Source organism: Pelophylax lessonae (genome assembly GCF_965119305.1).
Source record: "Pelophylax lessonae genome assembly, chromosome: 1".
NCBI classification, from domain to species: Eukaryota; Metazoa; Chordata; class Amphibia; order Anura; family Ranidae; genus Pelophylax; species Pelophylax lessonae.
In genome coordinates this window covers 846698009-846715816 of record NC_138768.1, presented here as the reverse complement: position 1 = coordinate 846715816, position 17808 = coordinate 846698009, and the positions used below count along the sequence as shown (strand labels likewise).

The 17808-nt window shown below is 47.3% G+C and overlaps 1 protein-coding gene across 1 annotated transcript in view; it reads left to right on the top strand.

The window, feature by feature from the left end:
- The window catches only part of LOC309563459 (vomeronasal type-2 receptor 26-like), a gene marked incomplete at its 3' end in the record, with an annotated part of 29724 nt that extends 12447 nt beyond the window's left edge, over positions 1-17277 (top strand). Inside the window, exon 2 of the mRNA XM_082267850.1 lies at positions 16373-17277. Coding sequence (XP_082123976.1) covers positions 16373-17277 — 905 coding nt within the window. The remainder of the gene's footprint in view (positions 1-16372) is intronic.
- Positions 17278-17808: the final 531 nt, after the last annotated feature.

Here is a 17808-nt window from a genome sequence, read left to right as displayed (position 1 = left end):
GCCAACGTCCCTCTATGTCCACATTCACGCCAACAGAGATCAGGAACAGATGGAAAAATTTTTGACAGTCTGTGTGGGGTGTAATACCACCTATTAACAATCTTCAACATCATCTCCCAATGCGAAGTACAGTGGGAGTACTGGTAAGTAGAGGAAAGGGCCCTGGACCACTGTTCCGGGGTGACGGCAACACCAAGATCTCTCTCCCATCTCTGCATAGAGACAGAGACCGGAGGATCCGGCCTGCGCAGGAGCAAGTCATAAAACAGAGAGATGCCCTTGGCCTTTTTCAGTGAGGAATGGTAAAACGCCCATGCTTTTATAGGGATTTTCACGGTCCGTAGGGGATGCTTCCTGAGGAAGCTACATATCTGCAGTATTGGAAAGTAGAGGGAAGGGGGCACCCTGAAGCTGTGCATCAGCTGCTGAGGGGTCAACAGTTCACCGTCCGCATAAAAATGGGAAAGTTCGGAGAGGCCTTAATCAAGCAAACGGGACACTGACAGAGAGGGTATGTGTGCGGATAACACAGTCACAGGCAAGGATGAAGAGGAGTGGGGAGCCACCCCAACTTCGCCCACGCATGTTTCCCCCAACTTCCTCCAGGAGATTAGGGCCTCCCGCAACGTCGGGGGGAGCCCCGATAGCGGCCATAGTATCCAAAGGTCACTCAAAAGCAACAACCGAAGGTCTTTGATAGGCGCCATGTGACCCTCCAGAGACTTCCAGGGGAAGCAGTTCCCAGGGTCAAACCAAGCCCTCAGTTGATCCAATCTAGTAGACCAGTAATACGTCGAGAGATCCGGGAGCTTGGCGCCTCCCAAAGCCTTGGGCTGAATTAACAGGGATGTAGCGACTCTGGCCCTCTTCCTGTACCAGATAAAGTTACGTAAACTACAGGATAGGGCAACCATGTATTTCCTGGGGAAGGGGATGGGAATCGCCCTGAAGATGTAGAGTATTTGTGGCAGGATCATCATCTTATAGGCGGCCATCCGACCGCCCCAGGAAATGTCAGTCTTAGCCATGTCCCCCATCTCTTTGTTGATTTTCTTAAGCAAGGGGTCTAGGTTAGCAGGGAGGAGTCTAGCTATACTCGGGGTAACTCGCACCCCTAGATATGGTATTTGATCCACCGTCCATTGGTAGGGATAGTTCAGTTGGAGAAGGGCAGCTACTTTCGGGTCAATTCCCATGTTGAGTATTAGGGATTTAGAGGCATTGACCTTGTGGTAGGAAATCTCCCCGAAGGCCAGCAGTATCCTGTGAACCGCCGGTAAGGACCGGACCGGGTTTGTCAGGACCACCACAACGTCATCCGCAAACAGGTTAACCTTGTGGACGGTGTCTCCCATTCGGAACCCCTCGACCCCGTCGTCAGAACGAATGGCCTCCGCCAGCGGCTCAATCATCAGATTGAAAATCGCTGGAGAGAGAGGACAGCCCTGGCGGGTGCCATTAGAAATGATGAACGGGGCCGAGGCAACGCCCGAAGCGAGAACCTGGGCCGAAGGGCAGGAATAGAGTGCCAACAGAGCAGACAAGATGCCCCCGAGAAGCCGAACTTCTCCAAGGTCATCCGCATATAGAGCCAATTGACTCTATCAAACGCCTTCTCTGCGTCCAATGTGAGGAGCAGAGAAGGGGTATGGGAACTCTCAGCGAGATGCACCAGGTCAATAATACGCCTGGTGGCATCCGACGTCTGTCTGCCTGGCATAAACCCCATTTGATCATTTTTGATTAGGCACGGGAGGACGGTCTGTAAGCGGGCGGCCAAGATTTTAGCATATATTTTGGTGTCGCTATTCAGTAGAGAGATGGGCCTGTAATTAGCTGGGAGGCTAGGATCCTTTCCTGGCTTGGGGATGGTAGTGATGTAGGCACCCAGCATTTCCCGCGGGAAGGTGGATGTCGACATCGCCTTATTGAAGACCTGAGCAAGGAATGGGCTGAGGGTATGGTTGTGGAGTTTATAGTAGTCGTTGCCCAATCCATCCGGGCCTGGAGACTTACCAATAGGAAGGGATTGGATTACCCTAGACACCTCTGGTACGGTTATCGGAGCCAAAAGGGTACTAAGTTGGGTTTCAGATAGGGAGGGGAGGGACAGTTTAGCCAGAAAGCTCTGGATGGCCTCAGTACTGGGTTGGGGCGGTGGAGGAATCTTGGGACAGGTTGTAGAGAGAACCATAGAACTTCGCAAACTCATTTGCGATGTCCTTCGTGTGCATGAGTTTCGTTTTGGAGGCATGATGCGTTAGGTGGGAAATGCGGGCAGACGCCCGCCGTTGTTTGACCCGGGAAGCTAGGACCTTACCCGCCCTGTTAGCATGAGCATAGTAGCGAAGTCTAAGGCTTTTGAGGTGGCGATCATAACGCTCCAGAAGGTGGGATTTAAGGGACTCACGCCTGCGGGTCAGATCCCTAGTCACTGTGTCGGTAGGGCCTCGCTTGTGAATGGTCTCCAACTCCTTAATTTCCTTAAGGAGATCCGTTAGCCTCTGGTTGTAAGCCCTACGCAACCTGGCCGTTTGTTGGATGCACACCCCCTCAAATGAAAGCCTTGTACGCCCCCCACAGTGACCAGGGGTCCAAAACCGAAGGAGCATTAATGTTAAAAAACTCCAACAATTGATCCCCTATAACCTTGCCCGTCCTTGTGTCCTGATGGACATTGGTGTCACATCGCCAAATGGAAGTCCGTTCCCTGGGTCCGCCCTCCTCCAAGACCATCTCCACAGCCGCATGGTCAGACCATGTGATGCTTCTGACAGCCGAGGAGGAGACCTTATCCAGTAAAGGGAGGTCCGTCAAAAACATATCAATACGTGCATAGGAACGATGTCTGGGGGAGTAGTGAGAGTAATCCCTCTCCGAGCCATGCTGGCATCGCCAAACATCGTAGAGATGTTCCCTGTGGAGGAGGGATTGCAAAGAGAATTGTCGCCCCCGGGCGGGCACCGAGGTGTCAAGCCCTGGGTTGACCACCGTATTAAAATCCCCACACAGAACCAGATTACCATACACATTAGCAGTCACCTGCCTAAGCAGTCTCAAGAGAAACCTCTTCTGCTGACTATTCGGAGCATACAATACCACAAGAGTCATAGGAAGAGAGTTGAAGTCCCCCTGCAGGATTAGGAATCGACCCTCCGGGTCGCTGGTCTGACCCTTAAGGGTGAAGGCCACAGTGTCCCTGATCGCCACCAAGACTCCCCGCTTCTTCTCTGGAGCGTTGGCAAAAAAAAGATGTGGAAAGTTCCTATGGGAGAACCGCGGCGGCTGGGCGGCCTTAAAATGAGTCTCTTGCAGGGCAACTACATCAGCTCGACTGGTGCACAGTTCAGTCCACAACGAGTGGCGCTTGACTGGGTGATTCAATCCGTTAACATTCAGAGAGAGCAGTTTAATGGTCATGGTGGGTGGCTCAGGGGGAAACGGTCAAGCTGGGTGGAAGCAAAGTAACAGAGTTCAAGGTGCAGCATGATGAGGAGCACTGGAACCAACGAGGTGGTCAGGTAAGCAAAAAACAATCCAACGTCGGAGCAGGAACAAGGGGAGGAAGGGAAAGGAACAGGGGCAACGGGCAGAGCCCGAACCATAAAAAAAAGTCCAAAAGCAGGAGGAGCCTGCAACAGGTAACGAGGGGCCAGGAGGATCAGGGTCATCCTAGGCCTGAGACTATAGTGGAGACTGTGGGAAGACACTCTCACCTCCAGACAAACGTTGCGCCGAGTTGGAGCGTTTGCGTGATGCTACTTTCCATTCACTGGGGACGGGCGTCGGTGAAGGAGCCGTAGAGGGCAGAGGGGACGAGTCCGGGATGATATTCCAGCGTCGCAACAGAGCCAGTCCTTCCTCCATGGTAGAGATGGTGACTGTAGACCCATTGTGCGTTATTGACAGGAAGGCCGGATGTTTCCACTTGTGTGGAATGTGGTGATTACGGAGGGCCTTAGTCACCGTGGCCAGATTCCTTCGCTTCTGTAAGGTGTGCCTGGACAAATCGGGAAGAATCTGAAGTTGAGGGTACTCTCCCGGCATGGATTGCAACTTCCTGGATGCCATAAGCACTTTATCCTTAGTCTGAAAAAAATGGACACGAAGCAATACATCCCGAGGCAGGTCCTGGGCAATAAAGCTGGGCTTGGGTATCCTGTGTATCCTGTCTATCTCAAGCTCAGCTGCTGAGAGAGATGGAACCAGCGCAGTAAAAAGGGTCTTGACCATTTTTTTTAAGTTTTGTGGCAGCACCGACTCAGGGACACCCCTGAGCTTCAAGTTATTCCTGCGAGACCTGTCCTCCAGGTCCGCAACTTTGTCCTTCAACCAGGAGATGTCCTCAGAGTGGCTATTATGGGCAGCCACCAATGTGTTCAGAGATAGCGAGCACTTCTCCATGGAGGCCTCCACAGTATCCACCCACTCCCCAAGATGGCGGACCTCGCGCCGCGTCTGGGACATTCCCTGCACCATGTCGGCGTGCAAGGAGGTCCACAGGGATCTCATCATGTCCTTCAACAGGGAAGCTGACACCTGCTGGTCTCCCTCTGGGAAGGCCGCAAAGGGATCGGCCATAGCTGCAGGCTGGGTCTGGGTTTGATCAGGAGTAGCAGACATGTCCATGTGTGCACCGCCGTAACTCTCAGGGGGAGAGGGGCTCCGGCGTGGTTTTTGTTTGGCAGGGCTAGTAAAAGTTGGGGATGGCGGGGTCGAGGAGCCCGAGGAGTTCCCGCTATCGGGATTTGCTACTTGCCTGAGCGGCAGAGATCCATCTCCTGGCAGGCTGCAGGATCGCTCACGCGGAGGCCGTTGTTGTTGAGGCGGGCTGGCGCCATGTTGCCTGGGACCGGCGGCGTTGGATATAAGAAATCCGTCCATCCAAGCAAACTTGTGGGCTCCCTTCTTGCCCTTCGCCATCCGGGACACCACCAGGAGGTATACAGAGGCGAGAGGGTCGTTCCGTGGGGTCAGTGTAGGCTGTAGTCTCGAGTGGCCGACGGAGCTGCAGGACTATGCGGCCATCTCCAGCGCCGTACGCCACGCCCCTCAATTTTTCAGTTTTTTATTTGTTAAAAAAGTTTGAAATATCCAATAAATTTCATTCCACTTCATGATTGTGTCCCACTTGTTGTTGATTCTTCACAAAAAATTACAGTTTTATATCTTTATGTTTGAAGCCTGAAATGTGGCAAAAGGTCGCAAAGTTCAAGGGGGCCAAATACTATCGCAAGGCACTGTACGACAGCTTTCTGCTGCCACTGGTTCCTAAGGAAGGAGAGGGTGCATTTTTTGTCATTGTTGAAAGGATTTTTCTCTTACTATCTGCTCTGTTAGCAGATATCACACAGGACAGGCGTTCAGGAGAGACCAAAGAAAAAAAAAAGTGATAAAAACTGAAAATTGATATCAAATACTTACCGTAATTTTCCTTTCCTGATGGACTCCATGGCAGCATACGTTCGGGTAGGCCCCGCCTCCTCTTCTACCCTATAGGACCCCACTCCCATAAATCTTTGCTCCCTTTCAGCATCCTTGTTCTGTGTGACGGAACCGTCGACCCACACCGTGCTTGTGGTCTTCCGTCAGTATACGGCTTCCTCCAGTCTGGACATATAGAGATATTCCAGCCGCCCCCCATACAAAAACTAGCCTGAACTTAGCTTGTATGTGTCTGGAAACAACTAACTCCTTTATTAATACAAGCAGTAGACTTTTATACACTTGAGAAGCATGACAGTCACCACACGAACAATGGCCTGAACATTTACATAAGCATCACATAATGAATAGATAACGAGGTAGAGCTGACTCATGGCTAATCCCATCTAGACAAGGTTATCATTTACATGCTAATTAGCTCAGCGTACTTAAGTCAGCCTGAAAGCCCAGACTGCCGGCACCAAACGTAAAACAGATACAAATACACATATTATAGTGTAAATACTGAGAACCCACAGTAAACAATAGATGATCAAATCAACATGATTTACAATCCATGGAAGACAGGTGTTTGGGCTGATGACATGCATCTGTTACAAGTCTGATCAACTTAAGCAGTCCAAATCATCAATTTATCTGTCACATAGTTTTTTTCAGTATCAGTGACGGCGAGTACCGTCACATTCTGTAACTAGCCTACTCAGGAATTGGGAGGGGACTCCTGCTGCCATGGAGTCCATCAGGAAAGGAAAATTATGGTAAGTATTTGATATCAATTTTTTTCGTTTTCCTGACAGACTCCATGGCAGCAGGCATTCGGAAAATAACTCACTATACACTCCCGGGTGGGAAGATGCTGAACAAAAAGCTTTAATTGGAACCGTCAACTGACAGCACTGAAACACCAAAATTAACAGAGGACAGTGCGGCTGGTTCAACACAATAATTAGAAAGAAAAGTGTTCATAGATGACCAGGAGGCTGCCCTGCAGATCACATCAGGAGCGACATACTTAGGGACTGCCCATGACGTGGAAATACTTCTAGTTGTATGTCCTGGAGGAGCCAAGCCCTTCGCTCTGTAGGCCCATTGGATGGCCTGAACAATCCAAGCAGCTACCTCTCTAGAAGAAGCACACATTCCTGTCTTCTTCCCTTGAAGGAAGACAAAGAGAAAATCCGACTGACGGAAGGAGGATGTGGCCGCTAAATATTGCTTTAAGGTATTACCCACATCTAGAGGATGGACTGGAGACCCTTCATCAGTCCTGAAGGTGGGAAGGACTATATCCGTGTTTTCATGGAAGACGGAGGTCGCCTTGGGGTTTGACCCTAGCACAGGGATTAGAACCACTCTGTCTTGGAAGAAAGTTAAGAAAGGCTCTTTTGATCCTAGATTATGAATCTAGGAGACTCTCTTAGCGGAGGTAATAGCCACCAAAAATACTGTCTTCAGCGTAAGCTCTTTTACTGAAAGAGAGGCCATATCAACAGAGAAAAAGTCCAAGACTAGAGGGAGATCCCATTTGGGGAATCTTGATCTCCTCTGAGGCCTTAGCCTGACTGCTTCTTTGAAAAATTGCTGGAATAACTGATTTCTTGCCTATGATATCCCGGTGAAGGCCGAGATGGCCGAGACTTGCACCCGGAGCGAGCTGACCGACAGGGAGAGATCCAAGCCAGACTGTAGGAAACTCAGACCCTTTTGAACCGTAGGTGTACTCACTAAACCAGATTCAGGAGTTTGATGGCTCACAAATTTTGATCAGATCCTTTCGTAGACCCTGTTGGTGCTCCCCCTTCTGGAACTCATGAGTGTAGGAATTACTTCCTCTGGGCGTCCGAGGGCCTCCAACCTCCCCCTCTCAAGAACCAAGCCTTGAGATGCAGACGTGCAGGACATGGAAGCAGAGTAGGCCCTTTTGACAACAAGTCTGGCCTGAGGGGAAGTGAGATTGGATCCCAGAAGCTGAGGAGAGACAACAGAGGAAACCAGGGTCTTTTGGGCCAAAAGGGAATTACTGCCAAAATTTCTACCGTCTCTATTCTCAATCCCCGTAGGAATTGGAGGATTATAGGCACTGGAGGGAAGGCATAAGCTGTCCGAAAATTCCAGCTATCCGTGAGAGCATCTACTCTGAACGCCTGAGGATCCCGGAACCTCGCATAATATCTCCAAAGTTTTCTGTTGCGGGGAGCCGCAAAGAGGTCTACCTCCGGAGACAGTCCCAGGGACAGAATCTAATCGAACACTTCTTGGTGGAGAGACCACTCATTGTTGTCGAGTTTGTATCTGGAAAGTAAGTCTGCTTCCACATTCAGTATTCCCAGAACAAAGACTGCCAAGAGATTGGCCAGATGTTGCTGAGCCCAGGACATGATTCGCTCCGTCTCCGAGAGAAGAGACAGGCTGTGGGTCCCTCCCTGCCTTTTCACATATGCCACCGCTGTTATGTTGTCCAATCTGAGCATAACTGAGGCTCTTTGGATCAGGTGACGGAAGGCTTGAAGGCCTTTGAAGGCAGCCCGCAGCTCCAAGATATTGAACACTATTCCGCGTGACGGAAATTCCCATCTGCCTTGAGCCACTTCTGACCGACAATGGGCTCCCCAACCAGTACTGCTGGCGTCGGAGGTTACCTTGATCCATGTGACTGGAGCGATGGAATGGCAATTCATGAGATTTATTAGACGTAACCACCAGGGGAGACAGCCCCTCATAAATGGGGTTAGGTGAATAACCTGCGACATGCTCTCTGATGTCCATTACTGGAGGAAACCCCTCTGAAACGGTCTCAGTTTCCACAAAGCCCACTTTACCATAGGGGCAGTGGCCACCAGGGTCCCCACTATCCTCAAACACTGCCGAGCAGTGAGACGGGAGGATGCTAGGGCGAGAGCCACTCTGCCTTGAACCACCGGAATCTTCTCCTCGGGTAGGGAGATGGTACATCTCACTGTGTCGAACAGTGCCCCCAGGAACACAAGCGACTGTGTTGGTACCAGGTGACTCTTCTCGAGATTCAATATCCACCCAAAAGTAGTTGCAACCTGTCTTGAGATAGGAGCAGGTCATCTAGGTAGTGGTGCAACCTGATACCCTTGATCCTGATAAGTGCCACAACTGCCAATAAGGTCTCGGAAAACGTGCAAGACGATGTTGAAAGCCCGAAGGGGAGACATGTGAACTGCATATGAGCACATCCGATGGCGAAGTGGAGAAACTGCTGAAATTCTCTCGCTACTGGAACGTGAAAATACGCATCCTTCAGATCTATAGATGCTAGCCAGTCTCCTGTAAGAACAGACTGCTGGATTGTGATTAAGGACTCCATCTTGAACTTCTCCCGGTAGATAGATTTGTTGAGGTACATGAGGTTTATCACAGGCCTCCAGGTGCCATTCTTCTTTTGAACGAGGAAGAGGGGTGAATAGACTCCCTGACCTCTTTCCGCATCCGGGACTGGAACAACGGCCTCTCGAGCCACCAAGGTGTCCAAGTAAGAGAGAAGGATCTTCTTTTTCTCTAATGAAGGAGGAAGAGGTGTAGCGTTGAACCTGGGCCTGGGAATGTTGCTGAAAACCAAAGCGTGCCCTTGAGACACGATGTCGAGGACCCAGGGATCCTGAATCGAGGCCGCCCAGATATCCCGAAAGCGGTGCAACCTGGCTCCTACTGGATATGCCTGGGTGGGCCCAACCTCAAAAAGATTTTAAAGGCAGATTGTCTTGACTTCCATCCTTTCCCGTAGCTCTTGCCCGGTCTATAACTGCGCACTTCTCAGGCACGGTTTGTGTTCTGCTTTCTTGGAAAAAAGCGCTTCTGAGCACCTGTGCGTTTATCCTGGGGGAGGAAACCAGACCTACCACCCGTGGCCCAGGTTATGGCTGCATCTAGTCTATTCCCAAATAGGGAAGAACCCTCAAAGGCAATCCGGCACCAAGCCTGTTTAGATGCAGCATCAGCCACCCAAGGCCGAAGCCAGAGGGCGCGTTAAGCTGTGACCGATGACAACATGACTCGGGCCAAGATGTTTATAGACACCTCCCCCAAGAATCCCGCAGCCATCTTCAGCTCTTGAACCGGAGAGCTCCGTGCTGTTTTTTTTTTTAAACAGTGAATTTTATTAAAGGTTTGGTAAAATACAAAAAAATATAGAGTGAGTTTTGCAAAACTTGGACACGGCTTCCGCAATCTGCCCTTCGGACAGAGGTGCCTTGAGGATTGCCACCTGTGCGGGTGTCAGAGTTGGGAAGTCCACCATTCCTAAGAAGTCATACATGTCAGTACAGTCAGCAGGGGCCCTAGAAGTGTAGAGTGTACTAAAGAATGAAAAGAAGCGTTGTGTCACCTCGTCAGGGTCAGTTATTTCAGCACCTAGCTCATCTTTAAGGGTTATTACTACCGGAGGCCTGTCTTCACAGTGGACTAAGTATGCAAGCAGTTTCCCAGCACGCTCCCCATGGGCAAACAGATTCTGTTTCTGAAAGAATAACTTAGTTTTCGCTTTTTCGTAGTCAAGTTGGGATAGCACTCTAGAGGTCAGTTTGTACTGGGATTCGTTTGCCAGGGTCGGGTCTGCCATGAAGGCCCGCTCAGCCGCAGACAGATTAGTCATTGCCCTGGAGTGTGCCTCAGCAGCTCGCGCCTTGATAGCCTTGACAAGGGCGATCAGAGTGGATCTAGCAAACAGTTTGAATGCCTCCCACACTGCTGCTGAGGAAGCCGTGCCATCATTATCAGAGAAGAATTGTGACCAGGCCCCCTCGATGCCATCCTCATCAGACATCAAGGCGAGCCAGGCAGGACTCAAGCGCCAAGCTGGGGGAGGTCGACCACAGGGCAAGGACAATGTGATCCAGTATGAGCAATGGTCAGAGAGGGTCCTCAATGGTCAGAGAGGGTCCTGGGGGAGAAGCCAGCTGCCAATAATCTGGGGAGCAGGGTCCGGGACAATAGTACCATGTCTATACGAGACATGGAGTGATGTGCAGCAGAGAAGCAGGAGTAGGCCCGCTGAGTGGGGTGTTTAGTACGCCATGAGTCGGCCAGACCAAAGCTCTCCAACAAGCGGGAGAACCTGGTGGGTGACGATGTCGGTGGCGCTGAAGAGGCACTATGGGACCTGTCTAGGGTAGGGTCCAATACATTGTTAAAATCTCCCAACCAGACCACTGGGGCCCCCCGGGTGTTGAGTCATAAACGCCAAACCCTCCAAGATAATCGTGCTAGAAAAGGGGGGGGGCACATAAAAAGCCATCGGTAACAGTAATTCCCCATAAACTGACGTTTTAAGGAAGACATATCTACCCAGCGGGTCGACTTGAGATCCCAGGAGCTGGAAATGCACCGTTTTGGCCACCAGGAGTGCCACACCCCTAGAGTGGGAACTATATGCTGAGTGGTACACCCAGCCAACCCAAGGCCGCTTAAGAGACTGCTGCATGCGGCCCTCCAAGTGCGTCTCCACCAGCACAGGATATCAGCCCTGATGCGGCGTAAAATGTTGAAGACTGCCGTCCTCTTTATCTTATCATGCATGGACATTCCACGTCATCAATTTGAGTGTGGCCATGGCAGGGGTATTGTGTGGCGTGGAGCAGAGGCTCCCAGGATCTCAGTCACCAAGTCTGTAAGACCATCATGTACATGGTAATATACTTATACTCATGTACATGGTAATAAGCGACTGCATAGAAACAAACAGGTAGTGCTTGAGTCAAAGGCATGTAGACAAACAATGCAACGATTGTACCAAAAAAAATCTGTAAACATTATTAAGATCCCATTCCCCCCACCCTGCCCTGCACCAACCCCAACTTGTGCAGGCATGTTCCCAAAAATGCTCCCCAAACAAAACAGACCCTCGTGCGACCGGAGGGAGATGTGACCAAAAAAAAGGGGATCCCCAGGCTATCCAGTATAAACAAAAGGATACATGGATGAGGGGAACAGGTTGCCCAGGGGGTTCGGATCATCCAAGGGTCGCAGAAGACAACAGGGGGACAGGGCGCAAACACTCGCCGGAGCGGGTGTAGGGGGCGAAAACAAGCAGGTGCATCGCTGGGGAGCAAAGCTCTCATCCATGGAGCTGGGGTGCTCCGCCGGTATAACTTGTAAGAAGTAGGCCCGTTAGGCACAGCATGGGGGAGGGGAGGGTGAAAGTGTCAACGTCTCCAGTTCCAAAGGATCTACAAAACCCCTCCACCCGATCATAGCAGCTGATAAGGCACAAGCAAACAATGAAAGAACTTGAAGGTGACTGGGTGAGGTGGTCAAGCTCTTGCTTCAAGGTGTTCCAACCAGGTTATGGCGGATTCAGGGTCCTCAAAAAAATGTGCTCGGTCATCTCCCTCCACTCGAAGGCGGGCTGGGTATAACATGGAGTACTTGATATTCTTGATACGCAATCTGCGTTTGACCTCCAGAAAACTCTTGCGGCGCTTCTGGACTTCCGCTGAGAAGTCTGGAAAGATGGCCACTTTGTGGTTTCCAAGTGGGATGTTCCCTTTAACTCTGGCCAGGCGCAATATGGCATCCCTGTCCCGATAATTCAGGAATTTTGCAATGAAGGTGCGGGGGGGGGGGGTGCTCCCTGAGGCAGGGGGCGCCCCGAAAGGCGGTGTGCACGTTCCACCACAAAAGTAGGTGAAAAGGAGTCCCTGCCATATGCCTGAATGAGTAATTGCTCCAAATAGGATGAAGGGTCTGTGCCCTCTGAGCCCTCTGGGAGGCCGATGAACCTCAATTTGCAAGAGATAGATGCAAAACAGAAAAACTGGTAAAAACCCACACTGCCCCGCACATACCTGGTATGAGCGGGCTGGCCACTAGGGGGCGGAGACGACTCCATAATTATGCAATTCAAAGGACAAGTCTCTACTGACTGCATTTTAAAAGAAAAAAAACAACATTTTAGAAAAGGTAGCCCACAGACCTTTACCAAACAAGGGGGGAGAAAAAAAGCCTCCAGAATCTTCTTACCTTACAATGCAAGTCGTGAGTCTGGGGGAGGCTAACTTCTTGCTGACCTTCCTACCAGCTCTGCTCATTGCAGCAGTTTAAATCACGTCCGCTACCGTGCATCGCGCATGTGCGGGTGATGTCACGCGCCATTACCGCGCATGCGCACCGCATCTGACGCTTGGCGCGAACTGCGCAGAGCGCTGCAGGACCCGGAAGCGGCGGCCGCAACCGTGGCCGGGGCCGGCTGGGGACAGAGGAAGCCAGAGAAGGTAAGGGAACTGGAAGGAACATACACAATAACACAGGGGGCACCCGGCTGTAAAATGGAACACTAACCTATACCAGACTGCAGTACAAGAAGTAAAAAACATTTAAACATAGAAAGGCACTATTAGATGAGAAATAAATGGGTCCCATAACAGGGCTTACCACCCTGCCCAGAGCAGAGAAGGGTCCCAGGAGATGCAACACCGGGCTGTCTTCGGGCAATAGCAGGCCACCCGCAGCAGCTGGGCTCTCTCGGCCAGACCACCAAGCTCCTGCCCAGGGTCTCTTCGATTGCCCCCTCCATACCCTGCTAATAGCAAAAGGGCTTAGTGGAGGCTCCATGTTGACCCAATTCTGCTTCCAGTACATAGGACCGCTGTAGGAACATATCACCATATGTATGAGGAGGACAAAAAAGGAACACGGATGCTGAAAGGGAGCAAAGATTTATGGAAGTGGGGTCCTATAGGGTAGGAGAGGAGGCGGGGCCAACCCGAACGTATGCTGCCATGGAGTCTGTCAGGAAATAATTTTTGATGTGAAAATGTAAGACTAAGTTTTTATTGCAGTGGCCTTAGTGGGGAGATTTCTTCAGTTTCCTGGCTCAGGGTCAATGATACCTGGTGAAGAAAAAAATGGGAAAATGATGTAAAAAAATTCACACATAGCAATTGATAACATAAAATAAAATTGCTGTTTCTTTCATTGTTATAGATTATTTCACAAGATTACCAGAAAAAAATATAAACTTTTGCTGGGGTATCATGTCTAAAAATAGTGTGCACCTTTATATATATTTTTATTTTTATTTTCAAAATGTATGTGATTAGATAAACATCAGGACTTATTAGAATTAATAATATACCAAAAACTATCAGCGCAAACCAAATATGTGATGTAAAACTCAACACAAATTCACTGTGCGTAAATAAAGTGCATAAAAGTGAAACATCAAATGTGTAAAATAAATATATACTATCCGGCAGCATACACCAATCGTGTTCACAAATCACAATAACCTAATAATCATACAAAAACGTGATGCGCCAGACATACACAATTCATAAGAGTGATAAATTAATAAATAAATAAATAATTATAAACACATCCAGTTCATAAGGCACACAGTAGTGATCGTGCTCAAATCCAATAATAATCAGAGTGTCCCAGTGTTCAACTAAAGTTGTAATCCAGTGATGATTAATAACATATATTGTGAACACCAATGCGTGAATCCCTCCACCAAGTGGATTAGCCTCTCACCTTCCTGCCAGACCCAAACGGGCCAGCAATCGCATATATCAAGGATATAGGACTCCAGGAAAGGGCCTCCCTGCTATTCACCTCCGGGGATTCCGGGACATAAATGGGGATAAAAATATGGCAAAATCTAGTGCTCTCTATTTGGTAATTTCAATCAGCTTTATTAGAGAAAATATATTCCACTCACATTTGCAGGGCACTCAGCCGTGCCTGCTATGCTTACAGGTTCGTAGATAGTGCACCGGAGAGAAGGTCTGCGTCGGCCACGCACGTTCCGCCCCCCCTATACGCGTTATGTCGAGCGTGATGCTCCTCTGACTTCCTAACGCGTATAGGGGGGGGCGGAGCGTGCGTGGCCGACGCAGACCTTCTCTCCGGTGCACTATCTATAAACCTGTCAGCATAGCAGGCTGACATTATGCATTTACTTTGCAGGGGGAAAAAACAAGGAAGAGTTTACTCCCTCTTTAAAATATCACATACGCAACATAAAAAGTACAAGTACAACAACGTATTCATAATAGACCAAACCTTCTTCAACATAGAACAGCCCTGTGATTCACCCTTAAAGTCAATGCAGGCAGAAGTGACCCCCCCCCCCCAAAAAAAAAAAAAAAAAACCTGTTAGAATGCCCCAACCCCCAGGTGGGAAACAAACAATGGTGGTGGGACGCCAACATTGACAAGGTGATATCAAATTTTGACAATGGATTCTCCGTGTTTCGCGCCCTAGCGCTTCTTCAGGAACATGTCAATTAGGCCAAACAATATCCTCTAAGGAGATAAACAAGACAAAACACTTGTAAACTTCAAAGTATATTAATTGAGAGGGGGGTATATATATATATATATATATATATATATATATATATATATAGAGAGAGAGAGAGTTTGTCCTGCAATCAAGGAGACATGGGTACATGTCTCCTGAATAACAATAGAATGATGTATAGTATATAGCATGCAGAGGGGAATAATAGTAATGGTATATTTGGCCTAAAGCTGTACTAATTGTATACTATTGACAAGTAAAAAGCACCTTACCATTTATCTTGTTCCCATTTTGTGACTGCTAGCACGTAAGGTAAATATGGGTTACTCAGTGGCTACAGAATAAGCGCTAGGGCATACATATAAGCCGGATTGGCCTCACAGTGGGCTTGTAGGACCTGGGGGGGGGGCATTGAAAACCTACGAACAGATGGTGGTACTAACCTGGAAGAAGAAGCAGCACTTTAAAAGTACTTAGTACAGGTAAATTATGGGGGATATTCCGGGAATATACTATGCTACCTTATAAAATATTTCTTTACCCATTGGCTATTCTTACCATTTTTACACTTTTTGCAGATTACACAGCCATTGGACTATCTGAGTACAACCTATATAGGACTACTCACTTAGCATTGTTACTAACATTTATTGAGTTAGGAATATGATGAGAATTATGGATTGGGGATAACTTAAAGGGAGAAATAAAGATTCCATATAATCATTACTGGCATCAATACAATATATCTTCTAGGTTATATCACCACTCAGAGTCCTGCCGCCACAGAGTAACCCATTTCCACCTTAAGTGTTAGCAGTAAAAACATGGGAACAAAATAAATGGTAAGGTGCTTTTTACGGGTCAATAGTATACAATTAGTACTGCTTTGGGCCAAATATACTGTTACTTTTATCCCCTGCTGCATACTGTATACTATACATAATTCTATTGTTGTTCTTAGATGTACCCCCGCCTCCTTGATTACAGGACAAATTCAGCTATACCCCCACTCAATTGATGTGATCTTATGCTTTACTAGTTCTGAGTAATTTGTTTTTATTTGATGGTAGGTAATCCTATAATTTATCTAGCAAGGATAGTATATAGTATATAGTATTTAGAGAACTATGATGTTGACTATTGTATAATATACTTTGAAGTTTACATGTGTTTTGCCTTGTCTCCATATAGGACATTGATTGGCCCAATTCACATGTTCCTGACGAAGTGCTAGGGTGCAAAACATGTAGAATCTATTGGGGCATTCTAAAAAGGTTTTGGGGGTCACTTCTGCCTGAATCGACTTTAAGGGTGAATCCCACGGCTGTTCTATGTTGGAGAAGGTTTTGTCTATTGTGAATACGTTGTTGTCCTTTTACTTTATTGTTGCCTATGTGATATTTTAATGGAATATATTAAAATATATATTTTTATACAAAAACTTAGTGTTGGTTGTAAACTATGTTGTGTGAAGACTATGTAATCTTTCCTTTGGTTTGTAAAAAGCAAGAATGACTCCCTTTCGATATAGCACCTGACCCTCGGAAAATGGTGGAAGCAAAAGCTTTGGAGCGGAGCATGGTCTTATCCTCCAACTTTTAGTAAACATTCCATAAAGATATTGTAATAGTATTTTACACTGTAGACATTTTCTTTTAGATAAAGGTTCCTGTCATAAATGTTCAGAAGATGAGTGGCCAAACAATAACAATCAATGTGTACCAAAACCTGTTGAATTTCTGTCTTATGGGAATGATCCAGCTCCTCTCATCGTCTCGGTTATTTCTGTTTTACTGTTTCTTAAAACATCAGCTATTTTTTCTGTTTTTATTGTATATCGAGAAACTCCAGTGGTCAGAGCTAATAATCAAAACTTGAGCCTCATTCTCCTGGTCTCCATCATGTTGAGCTTCCTCTGTGTGTTTTTGTTTTTGGGTCGGCCTGGACCTATCAGCTGCATGTTTCGGCAGACATCCTTTGGAATCATCTTTTCAGTGGCTGTATCTTCCATTCTAGCCAAAACTATTATGATCTACATGGCCTTTAAGGCCATCAAGCCTGGAAGTTTCTGGAGAAAATATATTGGAGTAAAAATCCCAAACTGTTTGGTTTTTCTTTGTTCGTTTATCCAGGTTTTAATTAGCATCATTTGGTTATTGACTGCCTGTCCATTTCCAGAAAGTAACACTGACCTATATCCTGACAGAATTATCCTTCAATGCAATGAAGGATCGACTTTGGCATTCTCCATACTCCTGGGTTACATGGGACTTCTAGCAGCTGTGAGTTTTTTTGTGGCTTTCCTCACCAGAAACTTACCAGACAGTTTCAATGAGGCAAAATACATCACCTTCAGCATGCTGGTGTTCTGCAGTGTCTGGATTGCTTTTATCCCAGCCTATATGAATGTTACAGGGAAGAACACTGTGCTAGTAGAGATCTTTGCTATCTTAGCTTCTAGCATGGGAATTTTGGGTTGCATATTTATTCCTAAATGTTATATTATCCTGCTGAGACCAAATTTAAATTCAAAGAGTAAATTAGTAAAACAAACCAAAGTCTGACAAATACATTTTCTTTTTGAATTTTAATTTATAAATCATAATGAATTTGAATGAAAATCAGCTTCATCATTCCCATTATGCATAAAATATGTGAGCAGATGTTTTAGTAGGAATAATTAGGCAGAAATGGTTTAACAAAAAGTAGTTATAACAAAGATTTATTATTATTATTTTAATGCAATAAAATTATTTTTTTTTTTTTTTTCAAATTCTTTATTAAACAGTGAAAAGATACAAAAGTACATCAAAATACAGTCAAAAAGTCAGCAAACAAACTCTATAAAGTGCAAGAAACAAAGTCTCAGCAACCAAGTAGACAGGAAATCCCCAGACATGTATACATAAAATTCACAGGACAATTCACAAAAATCGGGGTCAACAGAAAAAATGCCATATCAGATGACAGCTATGGTCAGTGTGAATCGCGGATAAGGCACGGCATGTAAGAGTATACATGTAAGATCAAAATCAATCAGACTAGACACTGACAATACAGTGATGGGGGAATAAGAGGACACAGCAAGACAGCAT